At 37.1% G+C, this 23249-nt stretch overlaps 2 protein-coding genes across 11 annotated transcripts in view; one reads left to right on the top strand and one right to left on the bottom strand.

Moving 5' to 3' along the window:
• SIRT1 (sirtuin 1) overlaps window positions 1-23249 on the top strand; it is a 43119-nt gene that overhangs the window by 10339 nt on the left and 9531 nt on the right. The window contains exons 1-6 of one of the 4 annotated variants that reach the window (XM_037062674.1): window positions 4722-4833; window positions 5367-5514; window positions 6516-6595; window positions 7921-8107; window positions 14766-15329; window positions 19364-21451. In XM_037062674.1, coding sequence (XP_036918569.1) covers window positions 4801-4833; window positions 5367-5514; window positions 6516-6595; window positions 7921-8107; window positions 14766-15329; window positions 19364-19689 — 1338 coding nt within the window. In that variant the 5' untranslated portion in view covers window positions 4722-4800 and the 3' untranslated portion in view covers window positions 19690-21451. Of the gene's footprint in view, window positions 1-4721; window positions 4834-5366; window positions 5515-6515; window positions 6596-7920; window positions 8108-14765; window positions 15330-16109; window positions 16300-19363; window positions 21452-23249 lie in introns of those variants that run through there. The other 3 variants (XM_037062670.1, XM_037062671.1, XM_037062673.1) reach the window with 3 other exon arrangements.
• Window positions 19327-23249, bottom strand: part of HERC4 (HECT and RLD domain containing E3 ubiquitin protein ligase 4) — a 129058-nt gene continuing 125135 nt past the window's right edge. For all 7 annotated transcript variants that reach the window (XM_037062669.1, XM_037062660.1, XM_037062665.1 and 4 more), the window contains one exon: window positions 19327-19642. The gene's annotated coding sequence lies outside the window, so the exon portion shown is untranslated. The remainder of the gene's footprint in view (window positions 19643-23249) is intronic.

The raw sequence follows: 23249 nt of genomic DNA, 5'->3' as shown, positions 1-23249 counted from the left end.
AATATTTTCCCCTTAAACTGATCAAAACTCAAGAAAAAGTAGAGGGGAAAATGTAAACTGAATCTTACTTAATTCCAAAAATATATCATTATATTTATTCAGTAAATTCTCACATTATTGATAATGTGTTAACATGCCAGATTATGTAATTATAAAAGTTAAGGAATCTTAAAGCCAGTTCATTACCAAAAAATCAAAAGATTACCCCAAATAGACTTAGTCACATTGACCTAAAGATAGTATGTTAATACTGATAAATATGTAGGTTACAGGTGTATAAATATGAGTATAAAGTCTTATAGCTGGATATATGTTGCATTTTTATTATAAAAATGGGCTCTTTTTCCTACTGATTTGGGTTTGTACTATTCTCTATTTAATAAACTTTTTCTGTCAGACACTTGAATACTTTATATTGTCATAGTGTTCAAGTGGTATACTGAAACAAACTAATCCTGCAAGTATACATTTGAATATTCCCTACTTTCTGTTGTTACAAAGTGTTGCTTTGATTATCCTTTTGGGTGTGTTTCCAGTGTTCTTCGGGTAACTCCTGAAAAGGAAACTAAGGGTCCTGATATATTTTGCTGTATTGCCACCTGTGAAGGTTAATAAAACAGACTCCCATGAGAAGTGTATGAGAAGGCTGATTTAGAATGCCTAAACCCTAACCCTCACTCAAGTCCTCCACAGTACATTATTAGCATTAAAATGTTTTTAAAGAACTGTATGTGTGTTGTGAATATGGTTTAAAAAGAAATTTAAACAGCACAATATATAAACTAGTTGGCCTCTTCCTCTAATATCCTTTATCTCTAATCTTTCCTCAAAGGCTACCATGTTTTCTTGGGCCTTCCAGAGGGAAGAAAAAATGGAGTAAACCTGTTTGGGGAGGGGGCCAGGAGAGAGGGGAATAACAGAGGGTCATTATTGTAAGTTTCTAGTAATACTTTAAAAATTATGACTACCCTGACCAGTGTGGCTCAGTTTGTTGGGTGACATTGCGCCAAGCATTGCTGGCTCGATTCCCTGCCACAGCATGTGCCTAGGTTGCGGGCTTCAATCCTCGGTGGGGGGGTGTGATTCTCCCTTTTTCTCCTTCCCTTCCCCTTTCTCTAAAATAATAAAAATAAAATCTTAAAGAAATAGGATAAAAATGATTGCTAACAGAATTTTACACCAGTTTCTCAAACCTTGTTTTTTTCCCCACTTAATATTCTTGGAAATAGTTTCATAATGGCACTTAACAGATACAACTTATTTTTACAAAAAGGTTGTAGAGTGTTTTATAGTTATACCACAATATATTTAATCAGTCTTTTATTAATGGGGATAAAGAGTTTGTAAGGCAGTTAAAACTACCAGTTAAACAGAAAAATATGGCATCTTTTCTCATTAGTGTTCTGTTTTAATATATTAATGTGAACGATTGATTTTTACTACTGGCTATGTGTATATCCTTGAATCATCTGATCTTAGATATTTTGTCCTGGGGGATGTTTTTATTTTACCGATTTGTGGGAGCATTATGTATTCTTGAAGAGTGTTTTCATGTTAGAGGATTGGAATTCTAGCCTCCAGTAATCCCGTGAAGATATGGAAAATGCAGTATACTTATTAGACTAGTTAGCAATATACAACAGAAATGATACTTAGCCTAAAAGAAAAATATGAAACTTGAGGCTGAGGAATCAAACATTGAAAAGGTATTGCATAGTGGTTAAGAGGCACACTTTGGTTCAAAACAGGGTTTGAATGTTAGCTCTGCTACTTACTGGCTCTTGTGACTTTTGGCAAGTTACTGTGCTTTGGTTTTTTCATCTGCAAAGAGAGGTATGTACCCCACAGTATGGTTAGCAAATCTTCTCTCTGTAGGACCAGGTAGTGAATGTGACCTGCTTTGTGGATAACATAAGAGCTTTGTCATATGTTATTTGTTTTCCTGTGCAAGCTTTTAAAATTTAAAAACCCAGCCCTCGGCCTCATCTATATAGCATTCTAATAAACTGCTCTTGTTATGTCTAGTACATTAAAACTTCATTAAATGGTAACTAATAGCTTAATTAATTAAAATTCTTTTGTTTGTTAGTACTGGGATTGGCAAACTATAGCCTCAGTCCATATGTGGCCCACTGTTTTTTTACAGCTCATGAGCTGAGTTTTTAAGTGAGAGGGAAACATAGCAAAAGAATAGTTTTTTATGGCGTATGAACATTATATGAAAATTCTAATGTTAGTGACCATAAATAAAGCATTATTGGAAGTCAGCATGCTTATTCATTTTCATATTGTCTGTGGCACTTTTACACTACAGTGGAAGATTGAGTGATTGCAACAGAGACCATAGGGAGGACAAAAGGCTTCCTGGCCTGCGAAGCCTTAAATATTTACTGCCTGGTGTCCCTGTGTGGAAACAGTGTGCTGAACCTTGACTCAAGGAACCAGACTTTTAAGAAATAAAAAATAGAAAAGCAGTTGAATTTCTCTGTCAGGTGACTATAATTTGTAAGTGCTGATTAGGTAAGATATTGAATAGCCTATTCAAGTGTGTTTTTATAGAATGAATGGAACAAAGGATTATGAGGATTTTCCTAACCAGGGTTGATGGAGTTTCCCTTCTCTTTTTGGCAACATGGAGATTTTAGGTAGTTTATTATCGACTCTACTTACTGCCTCCCTCTGCTCTGTAGAGGAGGTGGGTATTAGCAAATCGTGGCATCTCACATATTGATGAGTCCTTTTATTTCTGAGAGGTTAACATCCCTGCCTTTGACTGGGGTCTCATTTATATTGCTAGAAATTTTGAGAAGAAACCAAGCAGAGAGCCATTATTTCCACATGAAAACTATCGCAGGTAATTCTAAGCTTCAGTTTGGACCACTTTGCTTGCCTATGGACAATTACTGGGTGGTTTGTATATTTTAGGGCACAGTTGTGTGGAAGCAATGTGCTTTTTAAAAAATTATCTTGAGTCTTTGGTTCCAGCTCTGCTTTCTCATTTGTGAGGACCCCCATGGTAATAACATACTGGCCCAGTCCACATGCTGGTTCCTTAACAAGTCTTGAGGATATTCAGATTTGGGAGTAGCCTGTTTTGCTTAGAATAGGGCTAGCTTGCCACAGTTCCAACATGGAAAAATTAAACCATATTTCAGTTAAGTTTTACCCCTAACCATTTGGTTTTCAGCAACTTTTCATAAAGAGCCTGCCTTAAAGTAGTTTCTATTAAAACTGTCTGTCCAGAGTAATTTTTGTTCACTATTTCAGATTATGTTCCCTAGTTTGAACAAAATATTTAAACCTAATGATTTAGACATGGTGCACTGCACATTTGAAAGAAAATAAACAAAGTTAGGATTCACATCACTTAGGTTCTAACACATCAGATTTAGGCTTATAAAATGAAACAACAAAAAAAACCTTCATAAATATGATTCCCAACTACAGGAATTAATTCATAACTCTAAGGGCTAGACTACCCTAAACAGTTACGATTTGGCCATGAAGGGGAACTGGAGTGTAGAGCTGAATCTAATATCTATATGTCTTTGTGCTTCTTACCCTCCCTTTTAGAGAGGGTGGGGAATACAGCACACAAAAGTTCATTTCAGGAGTCTTGGTGTCTTAGAGTCTTGGTACTCTTGCTCCCTGACCCTGTTCTGGAGGTCATTTGTTTTGTCTGGCATACTGCTAATCACATTTCTTTCTATTTTAGATCTTATTTTATCTGTTGTGTAGTGTATTCTAATATTTGTTAAAACACTCGAATAGCTATTTCCAGAGGGAGCTTTAACAAAATAATAGTGTTTAATCTTCTAAATGTAAATATGAATATACTAGAACAAAGCATCTTGGGGCTAAAACAGTGGACAGTATAGCACAACCCAGTGGCCTAGAATACAATGTAGCTCCCAGTTTTTAATAAACTTTGGCTTTATTAAGCTGTCATTTGTTACTTTCTTTTTATGCATTATCTATTTCTGAAATTGCGAAGTTCATGAAATTTCATGATAAAAATTTGAATGTGAGGCCAAATTTTTGGATTTTTGTATAACAGTTTTCAACAGCATATAGACATGTGTGTGATCGTGTTATAAGGAGATTTGCTTAAGAGGTATCCCTGTAGATTTTTAAAATTTGAAATAATTAAGTAGGTTAAAAGTAAAGTCATCTATGATTTTGTTAAACTTTTTTGTATAATAATTGGAAGTGAAAGTTCCCCCACCTGTTTATAGCTTGTTTGTATCCTTCCTGACTTGATGTTTATATGAACATATATACATGTGCATATTCCATTTTTGCTTACAAAACAGTAAAAACAAAACACCAACGATTAATTTGCTTTTTTCATGTATGTCATGGACCATCTTTCAAGTTAGTGCATCCAAACCACCCTTAGTAATTTTAGCGCCTCATACTCCACTATTATGGATGGTACCATATATTTACAACCAGTTGGTCCCCTATTGATGGACATATGGTTGTATCTAGTTTTTTGCTCGTATTATAATAGGTTAGATGCTGTAATGGATGGTAAGGAAGTAGGTAGCACCACTACTTTAATGGGAAAAGTAGAGAAGAAACTTCCTTTGCCATAATCACTTACTAAATGAAATAAAAAACACTGTCAAAAGTTGAGAGGACCAAAATTGATACTTTTTCTCTGATCTTTTTGCCATGTGTATATCTGAATTCTTTGTTTTTAAAGAAGAAACAGCATTGAAGCATTATTTGGGGGGAAAAACACACACACAAAATCCAGCAACTCAGCATTCATGAGCAACTCTATACTATACCAGTATGTGCCTGTGCAGTGGAAGGAAAACAATTTTGGTAAGGAATTAAAACTTTAGCTTTAAACTTCCAACAGGTTGATATTTATAATGAATGATGAATCAAAACATTTTAATATTTTTATGTTGACAGTATCTTATTTTAGTTTTCAAAAAATCACCAAAGCTTTGATACCTTTAATTTCAGTTTAAACTATTCCCCTTTTTCCTTAAAAACAAACAAACAAACAAACAAAAACCCTGAATTAGCAGCCAACAAAAGTTAGCTATATCCTTAGGATATCTTCTGACTTTTATTAAAATATCTGTTAACATTTATTAGAGATGTTTATGGGTCAACTTTATCCTTTCCTTCAAGGGGCCTGGTTCATTAATTGCTGAGTTTTATACAACAATCCTTTTGTTAGGTGTGTGTTGCACCCATCTGCTTTGAGATGCTTGTGTAGTTTTTAAATTATTTATATGTGGGGGATTATCACTGGCAGTTTTCTTGTTGTTGTTAAAACTAAATATATGACATCTGTTATACTTACTTCTTAAATGTAATCTTTTTTCTGCTTTTGCATTATATAGGAAATATATCCTGGACAGTTCCAACCATCTCTCTGTCACAAATTCATAGCCTTGTCAGATAAAGAAGGAAAACTACTTCGCAACTACACTCAGAATATAGATACACTGGAACAGGTTGCGGGAATCCAAAGGATAATTCAGTGTCATGGTTAGTAAACTTTAGGATTGTTCTCTGTTAGTTTTGTTTTCTAGGAAAATTTAGGATTAGAAAGGAGGCTGCCATCCAGGAATGGAGATTGAGCTTTATTATTATGTTATTGATGTTAATGTTTCATTGTAGATAAAAATCAGAAAAGTAAAATAAAAACAAATCGAAACCGGAAGTATTAGCTTTGACACTTAATTGTATGAAACATCAGAAGTCGCTGTACTTTGGGATTTCAAAAGATGTAGCAGTTGCATTTCGTTAAAGTCTTTTAAGTAATCTTATTTTAAAGATTTTATTTATTTATTTTTGGAGAGAGGGGAAGGGAAGAAGAAAGAGAAGGAGAGAAACATCAGTGTGTGGCTACCTTTCATGCGCCCCCTACTGGGGATCTGGCCCACAACCCAGGCATGTGCCTTGACTGGGAATCAAACCAGTGACCATTTGGTTCACAGTCCGGCAGTCAATCCACTGAGCCATGCCAGCCAGAGCTTAAGTAACCTTTCTTGATTACAAAAGTAATATTAGCTATGTACAGAAAAGACAATGACATCTTTAGATTATGAAACCAAAGTAACTGGGTAGTTCAGGTGAAAAAAATTCAAATATTTCAAGCTAGCACAAGTATGAACAGAATGTTTCTTTATGTATGTAAACTGTTTTTAAGACACAGCTGTCAATTAAGCTAAGCCAATACAGTTACAACCTACCAACCTGGTAGAGTTTTAGCCCTGGAAGCGTTGGTTTGTTTTATTGAAAAGAGTAGCTTGGGGGGGGGGGTCATCATTGTATTAGTAGATCAGCAATTGATGATTGGATTCTGTCCTTATTTATTATATAAGCATTTTAATCGTTCCTCCTCTAGATTCTCCCAAGGAATCTCTTAACATTTTGAAATAATCCAACAATTCTGGTTAGGTTATTTTATATTCTAACCTTTGTAGCATGTTTAATAAATGTATACATTACTTAAATAAAACACATAACATGTTGGGTTTTTTTAGGTTCCTTTGCAACAGCATCTTGCCTGATTTGTAAATACAAAGTTGACTGTGAAGCTGTACGAGGAGATATTTTTAATCAGGTAATCTATCACCCATATTTTAGGAATTGTGCATGTCTCTGGTCTTTTTCTTTTTTTGCCCTTCAAATCTTTTTTTTGTTTGTTTTTCTGAAAGAATTTATAGGACACAGAAGGAGAGTGTTGTTGGGAATTCTGGTCAAATGCATTAAGAACCTTTCAATACTTGAATTTGAAAACATTGGTCCATAATGTCTCTGAAATGATAAAATTGACTCTTGAATATTGACAACTAAAATAAAAACCCAGATTATAAGTGAGGTGTTGCTCTACTAGTTTTTCTTCTTACTCTCTATTTTTTTAAATTTGGTTTATTTTTAGAGAGAGAGGAAGGGAGGGAGAAAGAGAAGAGAAACATCAATGTATGGTTGCCTCTTGGGCACCCCCCCACCCCAGGGGTGTCCTGACCTGCAACCCAGGCATATGCTCTGATTGGGAATTGAACCAGCAACACTTTGTTCTTGGTCTGGCACTCAGTCCAGCACTCAGTCTGAGCCACGCCAGCTAGAGCTTTACTCTCTGTTTTTAATGCCTGTCAGATTCATGGTCTTACAGTAGGGTGATGATTCTTTTTAAAAAATTATTGCAAAAGCCCTGGCTGGTGTAGCTCAGTGGATTGAGCACGGGCCTGGGAACCAAAGAACAATGGTTTGATTCCCAGTCAGGGCACACGCCTGGGTTGCAGGCCAGTTCCCAGGAGGGTGAACACGAGAGGCAATCATACACTGATATTTTTCTCCCTCTCTCCTTCCCTTTTCCTCTAAATAAATAAATAAAATCTTTTAAAAAATTATTGCGAAAGGTGTTTCATTTATGCTCACTGCCAAAATACTGCAAGAAAATAGGCAAAGAATAAAAACCATGCAGAAATAAATTCTATTTCTTTACCTGCATATTTAATCATAAGTAATTGTGAGGAGAATGGTATATTAAAATGGAATCATTGTGTTTTACAAACTTATTTTTAAAGGATTAAGTGTTTTTGTGTAGTATGTATGTGTATGTACATATGTATACATCATGCTGGTTTTTCCTTTAATATACAATGAACCCTTGAATATCAAATGTAGGTTTGTACAGATGTATAATAGCATACACAGATAATAGCAACATTGTTATTTCGTTGTATGTTAATAAGCAAATGCTCAGTGACAACTGACATTGATGTTTAGGTTGTATCCAGTTTCCCTGATAGTTGTCCATAGCTTTTCTGTTTTCTTTGATTTTCTTTGATTTTGAATTGAATTCTTACAGAGTGTGGAAATGACTGTTCCTAACTTGGGTTTTCCCGTCTCTTTCCAACCTCAACCAAAATCTGAAACATAAAGGTGGTTCCCCGATGTCCCAGGTGCCCAGCTGATGAACCACTTGCTATTATGAAACCAGAGATTGTCTTTTTCGGTGAAAATTTACCAGAACAGTTTCATAGAGCCATGAAGTATGACAAAGATGAAGTTGATCTCCTCATTGTCATTGGGTCTTCCCTGAAAGTAAGACCAGTAGCACTAATTCCAAGTAAGTTGGTGATGATTTTTAGAGAATATTTCCATATATATTGCATGGGTTGTGAGTCTGTGCAATCAAATCTACCCGGTGATCTTATTGTGTTTCTGAAGGAGAGGTGAAGAACTAAACTTAATTTTTAGGCACTTTGTTCATGAAGACTTTCGGACTTTTGGCGGGGTGGGGAGGGGAGAGCAGTGTCAAAACAAAAATAATGGCAGATTCTAATGTATATGAAAAATTCAGACAAAGGGAAACAGTTCAGCTTTAAGTTAAAATGTATAGCTGGATAGAAGTAAAACATACTATATAAGATAGCATTTGGGGATTCAGAATGATTGGCTTGTATTTGTAAAAAAAAAAATCATGCCTTGTCATAATTGTCATTTGTGGTATACTTTATCCATGAGGGTGTTTGTGTGTACAAAAATGCTCAAATACAGTTGAAGTCCTTATTGCTGTCAGGAATATTTCCTTAATACATTCTGTTACACCTTTTTTTCTCTCTCTAGTGAGGAAGCAAGGGAGAGGAGGAAGGTAAAGAGACTACTCACTAGCATCAGATGTGCCCTAAAAAATGAAGAAAGGAGAAAAGGAGAGAATATCAAACTCTTAACCAGAGAATTAAATTAGACTCCTACACCAGCAATCAAATAGGCAGCCAGAGTAAACAGTTGGAAGAAACAAGGATTTAAACTCTCTAATTCTGTCTTTTTCCTACACTATATTTAGTCACTTTTAGCAATATAACTCCATCTTCCCCAAATAGCTGAAATTCTTTTATTACAATATAGGACAATTTGTAATGAAATAAAATACGAAAATTTAATGTAGAAATTCCTTTATTTTTTTCCTCCTTAAAGGTAAGGCAGAGATTTTTTTTTATCTTCACCCAATGTTATGTTCATTGATTTTTAGAGAGAGAAACAGCAATTGGCCACTTCCTGTACACACCCCAACCAGGGATTGAACCTATGACTTAGGAATGTACCCTGACCAGGAATTGAACCCTCATCTTTTGTTGTATATGATGATGCTCCAACCAACTGAGCCACCCGGCCAATGCAATGTGATCGTGATTTTTATCCTTCATTTTGTTTATCTTGTTCATATTAATTGATTTGTAGATATTGAACAAACCTTGCATCCCAGCAATAAATCCCACTTGATTGTGGTGTATGATCTTTTTACTGTATTGCTGAATTCCGTTCGCTAATACTTTGTTGAGGATTTTTGTATGTGTTTGTTAGGGATTTTGCCCATATTTTTTTCTGTTTGTATTGCTTTTGGTTTTGTTACCAGGGTACTACTGGCCTTCTAAAATGAATTTGGGAGCGTTCCCTTCTCTTCAATTTTTTTGGAAGAGTTTAAGAAGTATAGGTATTCTTCTGAACGTTTGGGAAAATTCACCTGTGAAGGCATCTGGTTGATGACTCTTATTGAGGGTTTTTTAAAATTACTGATTTAGATTTTGTTAGTAGTTCTCAGGCTGTTCAGATTTTGTGTTTCTTCTGATTCAGTCTTGGAAATTTACGTTTCTAGGAATTTATCCATCTGCTCCTGGTTGTCCAATTTGTTGGTATATAATTGTTGTGTTTTCTCATATTCTATTGTATTTCTGTGGTATCAGTTGTCACCTCTTTCTGGTTTTTGAAATTTTATTTATTTGGGCTCTCTTTCTTAATGAATCTGGCTGAAGGGTTATAGTTTGTTTTTTAAGGATTATTGATTTTGTTTATCTTTTCAAATACCTGCTCTTGGTTTTTATTGGTCTTTGGTATTTTTAGATGACATTGCATTGCTTCCAATTTAATCTGTATTATTTCCTTCCTTTTACTCATTTTGGTCTTTGTTCTTGTTTTTCTAGTTCCTTTGGGTGTAAGGTTAGACTATTTATTTAAAGCTTTTCTTGTTTCTTGAGGTAAGCCTGTGTTGCTATGAATTTCCTTCTTGAAATTCCTTGGCTGAATTCCATAGATTTTTGGGCCATTGTGTTTCATTTGTCTAAGGTATCTTTTCAGTGTGTACTAGCGTGTTATTTTGCCTCTGTGTGTTGTTTTGTTTTTTGTTTTGTTTTGTTTTTCAGTTTTCTTGTAATTGATTTCTAGTCTATACCATTGTGATCAGAGATGTTTGATATGATTGCAGTCTTCTTAAATGTAGAGGTCTAACCTGGAAAATAACCCATATGCACTTGAAAAGAACATAGTATTCTGCTGCTTTTAGGTGAAATGTCCTGAAAAATCTCAACCAAATCCATCTGGTCTAATATATCATTTAAGGGCACTTTTCTTGTTGATTTATTTTCTCTCTGAATGATCTACCCATTGATGTTCAAGTCCTGTACTTTTACTGTATTACTGTTGATCTCCCCCTTTATAGTTTTAGGTGGTCCTACATTGGAAGCATAAATGTTTACAAATTACATCCTTTTCTTGAAATGGTTCCCTTTATCATTATGTCTCTTGTTCCAGCCTCTGTTATTTATTTATTTATTTACTTACTTATTTATGAATGAGAGAGAGGAAGGGAGAAAGAGGGAAGCATCAATTTGTTGTTTTGCTTATTTATGCATTCATCAGCTGCTTCTTTTATGTGCCCTGACTGGGGATCAAACCTGCAATCTTGGCGTATTGGGGTGACGCTTCACCCAACGGAGACACCCAGCCAGGGCTCAACAGCCTTTGTTTTAAAGTCTATTTTGTGATAGAAGTATTGCTACTTCAGCTTTTTTTTCCCTCCATTTTTAATTTGCATGAAATACCTGTTTCCGTCTCTTTACTTTCAGTCTGTGTGTGTCTTTAGATTTGAAGTGGGTCTCTTGTAGGCAGCATGTATAAAAGTTTTGTTTTTATCCATTCAGCCACCCTTGTCTTAATTGGAATACTTAATTTACACTTAAAGTAATTACTGATAGCTATGTAGTTTTTGCTGGTTTGTTGTTTTCTGTTTTTGTAGTTCTTTGTTTACCTTGTGCTTCAGTACTAGCCTACTTTTAGAGCAGGCTGTTTTAAATTGATGGCTCTTAAGTTTGGACACATTCTAAAATCACTACAGCCCTAGGTGGTGTGGCTCAGTGAATGGGACACCAGCCTGTGAACCAAAAGGTCACTGGTTCAATTCTTGGTCAGAGCACACACTTGGGTTGCAAACCAGGTCCCCAGTTGGGGGTATGCCAGGGGCAACTGTGATGTTTCTCTTCCTATCCTCCCTCCTTTCCCTTTTCTAAAAATTCATAAACCTTTTAAAAAAATTAAATCACTGCAATTCTTACTCACCCCCTCCACTTTTTTCCTTCCTTTGTGTGTGTATGTTTGTGTTTTCCTTTTAATTTTTTAAAATATTTTATTTATTTATCTTTAGAGGGAAAGGGAAGGAGAGAAGGAGAGAAATATCAATGTATGGTTGCTTCTTGTGAGTCCCCTGCTGGGAACTGGCCTGCAACCCAGGCATGTGCCCTGACTGGGAATTGAACCTCGATCGTGTGGTTCGCAGGCCCACGCTCAATCCACTGAGCTACACCAGCCAGGGCTCCTTTTAATTTTTTATTGTAAATGTAAATGATCTACTTTTGTCTTTCAACCTTTGTACTAGCTTTATAATTGGTTGATCCCCTGCTTTTATGTGTTTACCTTCAGTGGTGAGATGTTTTTTCCTTTGTTCATATTTTTTATCTTATCTTTTCTACCTAAGAATTCCCTTCAACATTTCTTATAATATTGGTTGGTGGTGATGAACTCGTTGAGCTTTTTGTTGTGTGATACACTCTTTCGCTCTTTGATTCTAAACAATAGCCTTGCTGCTTGGTTCTGTGTCCTTGCTTTTCATCACTTTGAATATTTTGTGTCATTCCCTTCGGGACTGCAAAGTTTCGTTGAAATTAAAGACAGTTTCTTGTGTGCTCACTTGTAGATATCTATCTGCTTCTCTTCCTGCTGCTAAGCTTCTCTCTTTGTCTTTAACCTTTGGCACTTTAATTATGATGTGTTTTGATCTGGGCCTCTTTAGGTTCAAGTTGTTTGGGACTCTCTGAGGTCCTGGACTTGTATGTCTAGTTTTGTCAGGTTAGGGAAATTTTTAGTCATTATTTCTTCAAATAGGTTTTCCATCCCTTGCTCTCTTTTCCTCTTGGGACCCCAATGATACCAACAAATTGTTGGTATCCTTGATGTTGTCCCAGAGGTCCCTTAAACTATCTTCATTTTAAAATCTTTTTTCTTTTTGCTGTTACAGTTGGTATTTTTTCCCAACTTTGCTTTCCAGAATGCTTATTTGATTCTCTGATTCATCTCATCTACCATTGATTCTCTCTAGCATAATCTGCATTGAAGTTGCTCTTCAGTTTTGATTGGGTTTTTGTTTTTTGTCTCTTTTTATGCTTTCTGTCTCTTGGTTGAAGCTGTCACTGAGATCATCTTGTTCTCCTAAGTTCATTGAACAGTCTTATAACCAAGCAGTGTTTTGAACTCCATATCTGGTAGATTGCTTGTCTCTATTTTGTTCTGTTCTTTCATTGAGACATGTTTGTTTTTTCATTTTGGCTGACTCTCCGTTTCTATGTATTAGTTATCAATTGATTTTAGAGAGAGAGAAAAATACAGATTTGTTGTTCTGCTTATTTATGCATTCATTGGTTGATTCTTGTATGTGCCCAACTGAGCTACCTGGCCAGGTAGCAGGGCCATCTTCCAGTCCTGACAGAGTGACCTTATGTAGGTGTCTGGTGGACCCCAATGGCACAGTCTCCTTAGTCACCTGAGCAGGGTGCCCCAGGGGTATCCCCTGTGTGGGTTGTGTTTCCTCCTGTTGTAGTTGGGCCTTCATTGTTGCTGGCAGAGAAGTAGGTGGGGTTGACCCTCAGGCCAACTAGCTGTGATGACAGCAGCCTCTACAGCACATGAGCTGTTGTGTAGGGGCTGACCTCAGGGAGTATGACTCATTTCATCATGGTTCTGGTACCAGCTGAGACCACCCCTTGAGTGTATCAATTGTGGAGCTGTTCTGTGGGGCTCTGTGGTCTGAAGTTGCCCAAGTGTATTGGGTTTGGAGCCTCTTGGGAGGGACTCCAGTGCAGGTGTAGGTTAGCCAGGGCTTCTACTGGCTTGGGGTAGCTTGGTAGAGGTATGAAGTGATCTGTGGTTTGTTGCCTCTTGTACTAGGCTTGGAGGTGCCTTAGGAAGAGGCTGTGCTGTGAACTAAGACTGGCTACAGGTTGTGCCAGGCCTGGCACTCTTTGGTGGGCATTGTGGTGAGATGAGCCCAGCTGCCATTTGTGTTAAGCTTGTGGCCACTTAGTTGGAGCTACATTACAAAGAGTGGCCACCACTTAACCAGGCCTGTAGCCACCTGATGAAAGTCAGAATGTAAGTTGAAACTGGTTGCACTTGTGCTAGGCTAGGGCCACTTGGCAGAAGGTACAGTACATGACAAGGCTGGCTGCTGCATGCATTGTGGGGGGTTTGTGGACCTTTGAGAGAGTTTGTAACACCAGCTGAGGACAGCCAACACTTGTGTGAGGTTTCTGAATTTGGGGGCAAGTTTGTAGTGTCAACTGAGGCAGGCCACTTGTGTGGAGGAGCCAGTAGGAGAGACTCTGGCCAGGCAAGGGAGTTGAGTGGGACTGGGTCTTGGAATCACTGGGCTAGGTGATCACTGTTAGGTTAATAGTGCACACAGATTTGGCATCTGCCTACACTGGGCTGTGGGGGTGAGTTCAACAGAGGAGGAACTGCCTGCTAGCACTTCTGTCTCTGGAGAAAATTGAACACCATGCCTGCCCCTCCAGCCCTGATGCTCATGTTAGTCAATGTACCTCCTCCCCATGTCCCTGGCATTTCTCAACCTGCTGCCCCTGTACTAGAGCTAGGAGCACAGGTCCTTTAAGAGAAGTACAACTGTCCCTCAACAACTCTCATCATTCTCAGGTGCAATCCCTGTTGCTTTTCACAGCCTGATGTTAATAGGGACCCTTTTTGGCACTGGTGGCATGGGCTGCAGAGCCTGAGGTGAGGTTTGGACCCTTTGCTCTTCAGGGGTGACCTCTGCAGTAGAGCTATCCCTGCTGTGGGTTGGGACCGTCCTGTGCTGTCTCTGCTCCTCCATCCAGTCTTCAGTGTGGCTTCTTTATATCCTTATAGGAATTACATTAAGCTAGTCTTTAGGTTCTATAATTTAGTTTTAAGTTAGATGTGATTGTGGGAAGAGGTGAGCTCAGAGTTTGCCTGCTCTGCCACCTTGACCGGAAGTCCCCACACTCTTCATATCAGGAGCTATTTCAGTGAAATAACAAACACTTACTATGTGCCAAGAGCTCTTCTGTGTACTTGAAGTATATTAACTCATTTAATCCTCACTGCAACTTTGTGGAAAAGTACCGATCTTATCCTCATTATACAGACAAGGAAATTGAGGTACAGAGTAAAACAAGTCTAAGATTGCTCAGAGATAACCAGGTGACAGAAGCAGAACCTGAAATTTTATGAAAGACGCTTAACTGCTCATCTGTTACCCTGATAGCTTGAAGAAATGTTAATGGCTTAGTTAGGGATTAGTGGCCAGTTTCTTTTTTTGGTACTGGGAGCATGTTAGATGTTTGCATGGTGCATTTGTTGTAGCTTTATTAGCTTACTTATCTCCTTCCCTTTTTCTCATATTTTTTACCCATTTTTAGGTTCCATACCCCATGAAGTGCCTCAGATATTAATTAATAGGGAACCTTTGCCTCATCTGCATTTTGACGTAGAGCTTCTTGGAGACTGTGATGTCATAATTAATGAATTGTGTCATAGGTTAGGTGGTGAATATGCCAAACTTTGCTGCAACCCTGTAAAGCTTTCAGAAATTACTGAAAAACCTCCACGAACACAAAAAGAGTTGGCACATTTGTCAGAGTTGCCACCCACACCTCTTAATATTTCAGAAGGCTCAAGTTCGCCAGAAAGAACTCCACCACCAAATTCTTCAGTTATTGTCACATTTTTAGACCAAGCAACAAAGAGTAATGTTGATGGTCCAGATATGTCTGAATCAAAAGACTGTATGGAAGAACAGTCACAGGTAGTACAGACTTCTAGTAGGAGCACTGAAAGTGTTACTGAACAGTTGGAGAGCCCAGATTTGAAGAACATTGGCTCCAACACTGGGGAGAAGGATGAAAGAACTTCAGTAGCTGAAACTGTGAGAAAGTGCTGGCCATCCAAGCTCGCAAAGGAGCAGATTAGTAAACGGCTTGATGGTAAGAAACTGCTATTTTGGAAGGTATAATTACTGTAACAAAATATTTGCAAGAAATAGTAACGTTGACAGCTTTGTTGATAGGGATGTAACATTACAAAGCTGAGTTGTTTAGCCAGAGAAAGATAAACAGTGGTATCTTAATATGGGGAAGAAATAGTGTGTGAAGTATGCCTACTACCTTATGGTACTCTAGGAGATAAGAAGGTAAGCATTACAATTAAGAAAATTGGGAAATAGAGTGCTCTGCCATTGAGTGGTAAGGGATTTAGCTGGTAGAGATGATGACTGAGGTATCAGTGCTTTTGTGGGTCAGCTGCTTTATATACAATACCTGCTTTTAATCTCATGAACTAGGAACTATTGGATTACCTAAAAAATTCCTTTATTAATTTTTTTTCTTAAGATGGCTTTAGTAGTGCTTAGTTGTCATAGCAGTGTGCATTTTTTTAAAAAACCTTTCCAAACTAGATGAATTTTTGTGCAGCCATTTTAATGTTGGAAGATGGAAGAAAATATGCAACACTGTCACCATATTGTGCTTTATTCAAGAAAAAAACACACAATTGAAATGCTAGAAAAAGATTTGTACAGTGTATGAAGAAAGTGCTGTGACTGATGGATCATGTAGAAAGTGGTTTGTGAAGTTTCTTGGTGCTATTGAGTACCCTTGGCCTCTATCCACTAGAATCCAGTAGTGGGAGAGATAGCTAACACACTCAAAGAATCCACATCAGTGAAGTTATTGGTAAAAGTGAAAAATACGTCTTTTATTTTACAGAAAAAGGTAAATGGATTTTTTGGCCAACCCAGTATTGCTATATCTGTGCTACAGGTGGAAAATCCGAGGACCTTAGAGGTTAAATACCTCAAGCAAGGTAGCATCTAGGATTTGGAAGAACCAAACTGGATTCCAGTCCCAGAAACTGCCCCTTGAACCACTATGCTCTGTTGGTTTCAGATCTAGAAAACATCAAATTCTTATAAGGAATTCTTGGAAGGCAGCTATGCTCACCACTATACCACCAACACTGACTAAGAATTCTTATTAATTATAAGGAATTGCATCTAACCTGTTGCCACATGGAAAGTCTTTACCAATTAGTATTAACATAAGTCAAGTCACTTTCTGCTTTTTGGAAATCACCATTTAAGTCCAAGTAATATCTGGTGAAAAATCCTAATTGAATCAAAGTAGAAAACACACTCTTTAACCTAGATGCTGCAATCTTGTACATACAGCTTAAATTATTAAGTCCCATTCTACTCACCATACAAAGAACTGACCACAAATCTTAGACGAATGTATTAAGTGTTCTGATCATTTGCTGTAAATGGTTTTTTTTTCCAGGTGAATAAACCGTTGGGCCTTTTCTATACTAGGCATTAGCAAGTTCTGGAGGCACAACAATCAATCTACTGATGTTTGTGTATTGTTATAAAATTAGGTGATTAAAAAATAAGTGTGTGTAAAGTAGATGCTACTTGGAGTGGATTTGGTTATATAGAAGACTTTCCAGCCCCCCCCCCCCCCCAATTTCTGACTTTGGTCTTGAACATTAAGTAGAGCTGGCATAGGAGAATGCTTACATTTGCACATGTGGCATAGGAGTCAGAAGTAGAAACATTACTGTTGATCTAATCAGGTAATATTAAGTCTCTACCATATACAGCAGGAGTGTCAAACTCATTTTCACTGGGGGCCACATCCGCCTTGACGTTGCTTTCAAAGGGCCAAATGTAATTTCAATTCGTTAACTGTTAAGGAGTAGTTACATTTATACAGTCCTAAAACTATTTTGGCCCTTTGAAGGCAACCTCGAGGTTGATGTGGCCCCGCAGTGAAAAAAAACTTAAGTCTGCCAATGCACTAGAAGGTTTTTGCACTGGGGATTTTTTTTTATATATTTTTTTGATGGATAGTCCAAACCCACAAAATTCTTCACCCCAGTGAACAGAGGTTAAATCTGGAGACCTCTCTTTGGTGTTATATTTTGGCTTTACTCTACCAACTTACCCTTTGAAGTACAGGCTTTGGAATTACAGGCTAAGGTAGAACAAGCCGTCTCAGGTCTACCTTAGGTGAAGTCATTTGATCTCTCACCTTTTTACATCAGTAAAATGGAAATAAAACAGCACATACTTCACAGCATTGTGAAAATTTAAAGAAAACTGATGGAAAGAAGATAAAGTTGTAGCTGTTAAAACCAAGTAACCTCCTGACTTGACTCACTCATTTTAGTTTGCCACCATTTATGTTGTGACGTCAGGGCTGAAAAGGAGAAGTGGGAGCACGTGTGCGGTAAAACTAAATTTGTCGAGGTGGTTGCCAACATGGCAAAACAGGCATAGGGTGCTCAGACTGTGAAGATGATTCAGTTTTTGAGAGAGCCCAGAGCAGAGCCTAGAGCATTTTTCAAGGAAACATGCACCAAATTACAGAAAAGTTCAGAACAACCATGTGCTAGGATCTGGGACCCCTTAAAAGACTGAGTAGGTATGATTCAAAGATGGCTCAATAGATTGGAAGTACCAGATGGGGTTCTCTGTTAGCAGCTGTAATACAAGTTCTTGATTCCCTCCTCTGATCATGGAAATTAATACTAGTGGTTTAGAAAATTGAAGGATACTGTTGTTCTGAAACAGAAGAAAAAAAGTGGTTTTTACATTGTAACTTATGATATATTAAGGGATTGTGAAATCAGTTTTGGGCTTCTGATCATAATTATCAATATTTAGGTTGTTTCATTATAACTGGCTCATTATGGGATAGAAAAAAGTTTGAAAACCTTGTTAAAGAGAAGCTAAGGTATGCTTGGCAGATGGCATATCACTGCAGATATATTATGTGTAGTCAGGCTTTTGTGAATCTGGGATGTGGTGTAATATAACACCTATGTGTGAGAACAGTAGGTGGAATAGGACTCCTGAGAATTTAAATTCATAACAGATTGTCAGGCGATGCCAGTGCCTATAGACTCTCAGACTTTTTGGCCAACAAGTCTTTATTTTTTTCTGTAAAATAAGACACATTTTTCATTTTTACCAATAATGTTATTGATTTGGATATTTTGAGTATGTTGGCTACTATCTCCCTTGTGGTAGAACATTGATTGTTCTCAATGTCTTGATTTGATTGCTATCAACTCCAACTGCTCTACCCAATCGTGGAGTGTTGTCCAAGGAGAACTCTCCAGCACAAAACTCTGCGAACCACTCTTGACATGTTCAATCAGTCATAGCACCTTCTCCATATACTGCACGAATTTTTTTGTATTTCAGTTGCTTTTATCCTTCTTGAAATAATAAAGCATAATTGTGCCAAAAATGTTGCATATTTTCTTTCACACTCAGTATTAAAATGGCTGCACAAAAATTCACCACTTTTGATGTTTTCTTTAAATGCACGCTGATATGACAGTGAAACAATGCAATCTAACAAAATTGTTATGCATTATTACTTACAACTAAATGCTGAGTAGAGCCATCTTATGGACGAAAACAAACGAACTTCTGGCCAACCCAGTAACTTTGAATAGGTGGTGAAACCTATTAACAAAGTATTGTTAGGTTTATAATAGGCAAAGGTAAATAAGAACATTTGATAAAGATGCTTGGAAAGCATATGTGCTTTGGAGAAGTTATATTCAGTTAACGTGAATTAGGTATCTAACACAGGATAGGCTGGATACTCCATCTCATCAAATCTGTTCAAAGGAGTTAAGTAACCTTCATTGAACATGGTTCTCTGCATTTACCTCATAGCGTTGTTGAAATTATTTTTTTCCAGATGAGGAAATTAAGGCAGAGAGATAACTGCCCAAATTTACAAAGCTCTAGTGAGTAGCAGAACTAAGTCTTCCATCCAGTACTGATTCTAAAACTTGTTTTTGAACATCATTGTAGTGACAGTAGCATCTGCTAATACTACTCGGGTGAAAGAGAGCTGGAACCTACACTTGATTGAGACTGCCCAATCAAACTGAGTTAGTCTTACAAAACTAAAATAACATCTCTTTTATTACTGTATTCCAGGTAATCAATATCTGTTTTTACCACCAAATCGTTACATTTTCCATGGTGCTGAGGTTTATTCAGACTCTGAAGATGACGTCTTATCCTCTAGTTCTTGTGGCAGTAATAGTGATAGTGGAACATGCCAGAGTCCAAGTTTAGAAGAACCCATGGAGGACGAAAGTGAGATTGAAGAATTTTACAATGGTTTGGAAGATGATGCTGATATTAATGAGAGAGCTGGAGGAACAGAATTTGGAGCTGATGGAGGTGATCAGGAGGCAGTTAATGATGCTGTATCTACGAAACAGGAAACAGACATTAACTCTCAGTCAAACCAATCATAATGTAGTAGTTGTCCAGGTACAGGAATTGTTCCACCAGCATTAGGAACTTAGCATGTCAAAAGGAATGTTTACTTGTGAACACGATAGAACAAAGGAAACCAGAAAGGTGTGATATTTATAGACTAGTAAAATAGATTGGTTTTTTTCTATGGGTAATTTTTACCTTCCTTATTTCTGTACTTGTACACTCAACACTAACTTTTTTTTTTTTTAAGAAAGGTACTATGTATCTTTAATCTGCTCTTGGTCAAGATTTTCTTTTGAAGGTTCATTTGTATGATACACCCATATGTATATATAATTTTGTTTATACATTTTGCTTAGTGAGTTTCAACATTTTAAAGTTTTCAAAAAGCCATTGGAATGTTAAATTAATGTAAAGGGAACAGCTTATCTAGACCAAAGAATGGTATTTTCACATTTTTCTTTGTAACATTGAATGGTTTGAAATTCTCAAATCTGTTCTGCTAAACTTTTGATTCTTTATTAGCACAATTACCTATTTTTAAACACTGGCATTTTCCAAAACTTGTGGCAGCTAACTTTTAAAAAATCTCATGACATGCAATGAGAGTAGAAGGAAGTCAACAATATGTGGGAGAGCACTCAGTTGTCTTTGTTTTTTAAAGTAAGACTTGGTGCTAAGAGTTTCAGGAATACTGTATTGTTCAAGTGAAGATGGCTTTTGTACTTCCTGTGGACATGTAGAAATGTCTATATTGGCTCATAAAACCAACCTGTAAAACAAATAAATGCTTTGGAAATGTTTCAATTGCTTTAGAAACAATAGTGCCTGCCTGAGTCCCCTTAGTTTTGAGAATTTTTGCCATTGTTGTTTAAATACCTATCACTGTGGTAGAGCTTACATTGATCCTTTTCCACAAGTATTAAACTGCCAAGATGTGAATATGCAAAAGCCTTTATGATCTATAATAATGGTACTTTGGGGAGAGTGTAATATTATGGACTGTTGCTCTTCTCCACGGATGAGGAGAGGGACAGGTCCTGGAGTATGGTTCCAAAGTAGTGTGTAACTCAGCCAGTAAGTACATGTCTCCTGTGGGGAGTATTTGGTGCAATAAACACCAAACTGCTAGCCTAGTTTATGGAGATAAACATGATGTAACTTGTAATAGCAGAATAGTTAAAGAATGAAATTAGTTCCTATTTGTGTCTTTATTTAAAAGCTTAGCTTGCCTTAAAACTAGAGATCAACTTTTTCAGCTGCAGAAGCTTCTAGCCTTTCAAAGAAATTCATACTTTATAAAATTGCACACTAAACATTTATTTTCCAGACTTTTCCCAACATTACTCCCAAATTATAAAGTATATTCCTATGTTGCTTTGGTATTTATTACAATTTTTAAAAGACTTTGAAAATGTAGCTGTTCTTTAAGAATAAAAATCCAGCTAGGACCATTATTGCCAGAGAAAAAAATTTTATTGAATGGCCACTTCCCTACCTATTTGTCTCAATCTGAATTTGGCTACACTAAAGAATGCAGTATATTTAGTTTTTCATTTGCATGATGTGTTTGTGCTATAGATACAATATTTTAAATTGAAAAATTTGTTTTAAATTATTTTTACAGTGAAGACTGTTTTCAGCTCTTTTTATATTGTACATAGTCTTTTATGTAATCTACTGGCATATGTTTTGTAGACTGTTTAATGACTCGGTATCTTCCTCCAACTTTTGAAATACAAAACCAGTGTTTTATACTTGTACACTGTTTTAAAGTCTATTAAAATTGTCATTTGACCTTTTCCCCATTAACTTACATTTCTTAAGTTATAAAATTTTAAAGTCTTCCAGAGTTTGTACAGCTTTGAGGGCTTTTTTTATTAGATGCTTTCTTTTCATAGTAAGTTTCGAAATTGTATTTCAGCCCTTCTAGATTGGGGGGCCTTAACAGATAAAAATGTGGAGAAAAGGCAGGGCCTAAGAAAAACTTGATATATAAAGACTTGGGGGGGGGGCAGCAAAAATGGTGCAAATGTAGTGAATTCAGAGCCCATGTTATAAAATCATACAGGTTTTATGTGAAATTAGTCTCCTGGTGCTAGACCTTCCAAATCTTCATGCAAGAAGGAATAGACAAAAAAATGACTACAAACCATATTGGGTATGAACTTTTTGAGAATGGCCTGGATACCTACTTAGTCCATTCAAATTCTTCAAAGTACTACTACTCAAGAGGCCAGGAATAGGAACACACCCCTTAAAAAGTATATGCAATGAATAAACCTTGACCACTCTCAGGTCTCCTGCCTTCCACCCCCCCATGCACACCCCCCCACAAACTTCTGAAGTGAATTAAAGTATCCTGCCCTGCTATTGCACTAGAAAAATTACCTGCAAAATACCAACCTCAGATGTTATAAAATAAGTGTTCCTTCAATCGGTGATGTTTTACATTGTCTACCTATTAAGCATTACTTGGTTATTTATTTGAAACAAGGCTCAACTCCTAGACTTGTAATTTAAAGGGGGAGTGTGGTAAGCACACCAAAATCTCTCCACTCAGAAATGAATTAAATCTAAGCCTTAAACTCAAGCTAGGATGATAGCAAAAATATGGAGCAGCTCTCAACGGGGAACTTAAAGTATATATAACCTACTGAGCAGCATCTTGAGAGAGAAAGACCTAATTGGCATAAGGTGGGGGCTGTGCATGGTATTAAAATAACCTCAGGTGATTTAAAAGTACAGCAAGGGTTGAGAAAGGAAAGGAATAAGGAAGTTACCATGGTGTAACAGGAAGGTCAACTTACATAAAACAGGCTCCATTCCCAATTTCTCTCTAGAAATAGTTCATTCATTAGCACTGGCAAGAGCGAGTGGCTATTGAAATAGGGTGAATTCTTTAGCAAAAGGAGAAAACTACCATGAGTTTGGGTGGGCGAAGTGCAAAAGGCTGGGAAGAGGAGGCTGAAAACAGGAACACTTTTCTCTCGCTTTCGGAGGGCTCACTGTATGCTCTTCAGGGCAAGACTGCCCTGTGCATATTATCCAGGGTCTGACACAAGTAGCACCCTCTTTTATAACAGAATCATGAGCATGGGATTCTGTAGTGGCACCATTTGACATTTTTGGTGAAATGTCCAAATTAAAACTACAGATTATTACACCCATATCACTACCCTGCCAACCACACTCAGCAGGCTTTATTCTGCCAGACCCTGTACTTTGATTTAGGGCTTTTTGTTAAACATAATGCAATGGAATCATGTCAGGAAACCCAAAAAGTTGTTAGTAGAAATGAACCCCATGAACAGTGCTTTATGCATGGACCCTATGGAAGGCTGGTACTCTATTTAAAAACCTGCATCCTGGTTTTATTTCATGCCAATTTAAAGCCATATCTTGGTTCTACTGCTTTCTCAAATCTGAACAATGGCCATTGGTTAAAATTACTGCTCAAGACAGGACCTACAAAGATGATTGCTCTTAAATCTGTGAGAAGACTAAATATTTTCAAAGTTTAACCACCTCTAATCACCGTCCTTAAAATTTAGTGTGAACTATTTGCCTACTTTCTACTGGTCTACAAAGCTCA

Source organism: Sturnira hondurensis, unplaced genomic scaffold, assembly GCF_014824575.4.
Source record: "Sturnira hondurensis isolate 20B ecotype Veracruz unplaced genomic scaffold, ASM1482457v3 Scaffold0014302, whole genome shotgun sequence".
Taxonomy (NCBI): Eukaryota; Metazoa; Chordata; class Mammalia; order Chiroptera; family Phyllostomidae; genus Sturnira; species Sturnira hondurensis.
The sequence above is the reverse complement of the archived record's forward strand: the minus strand, read 5'-3'. Positions and strand labels throughout refer to the sequence as shown.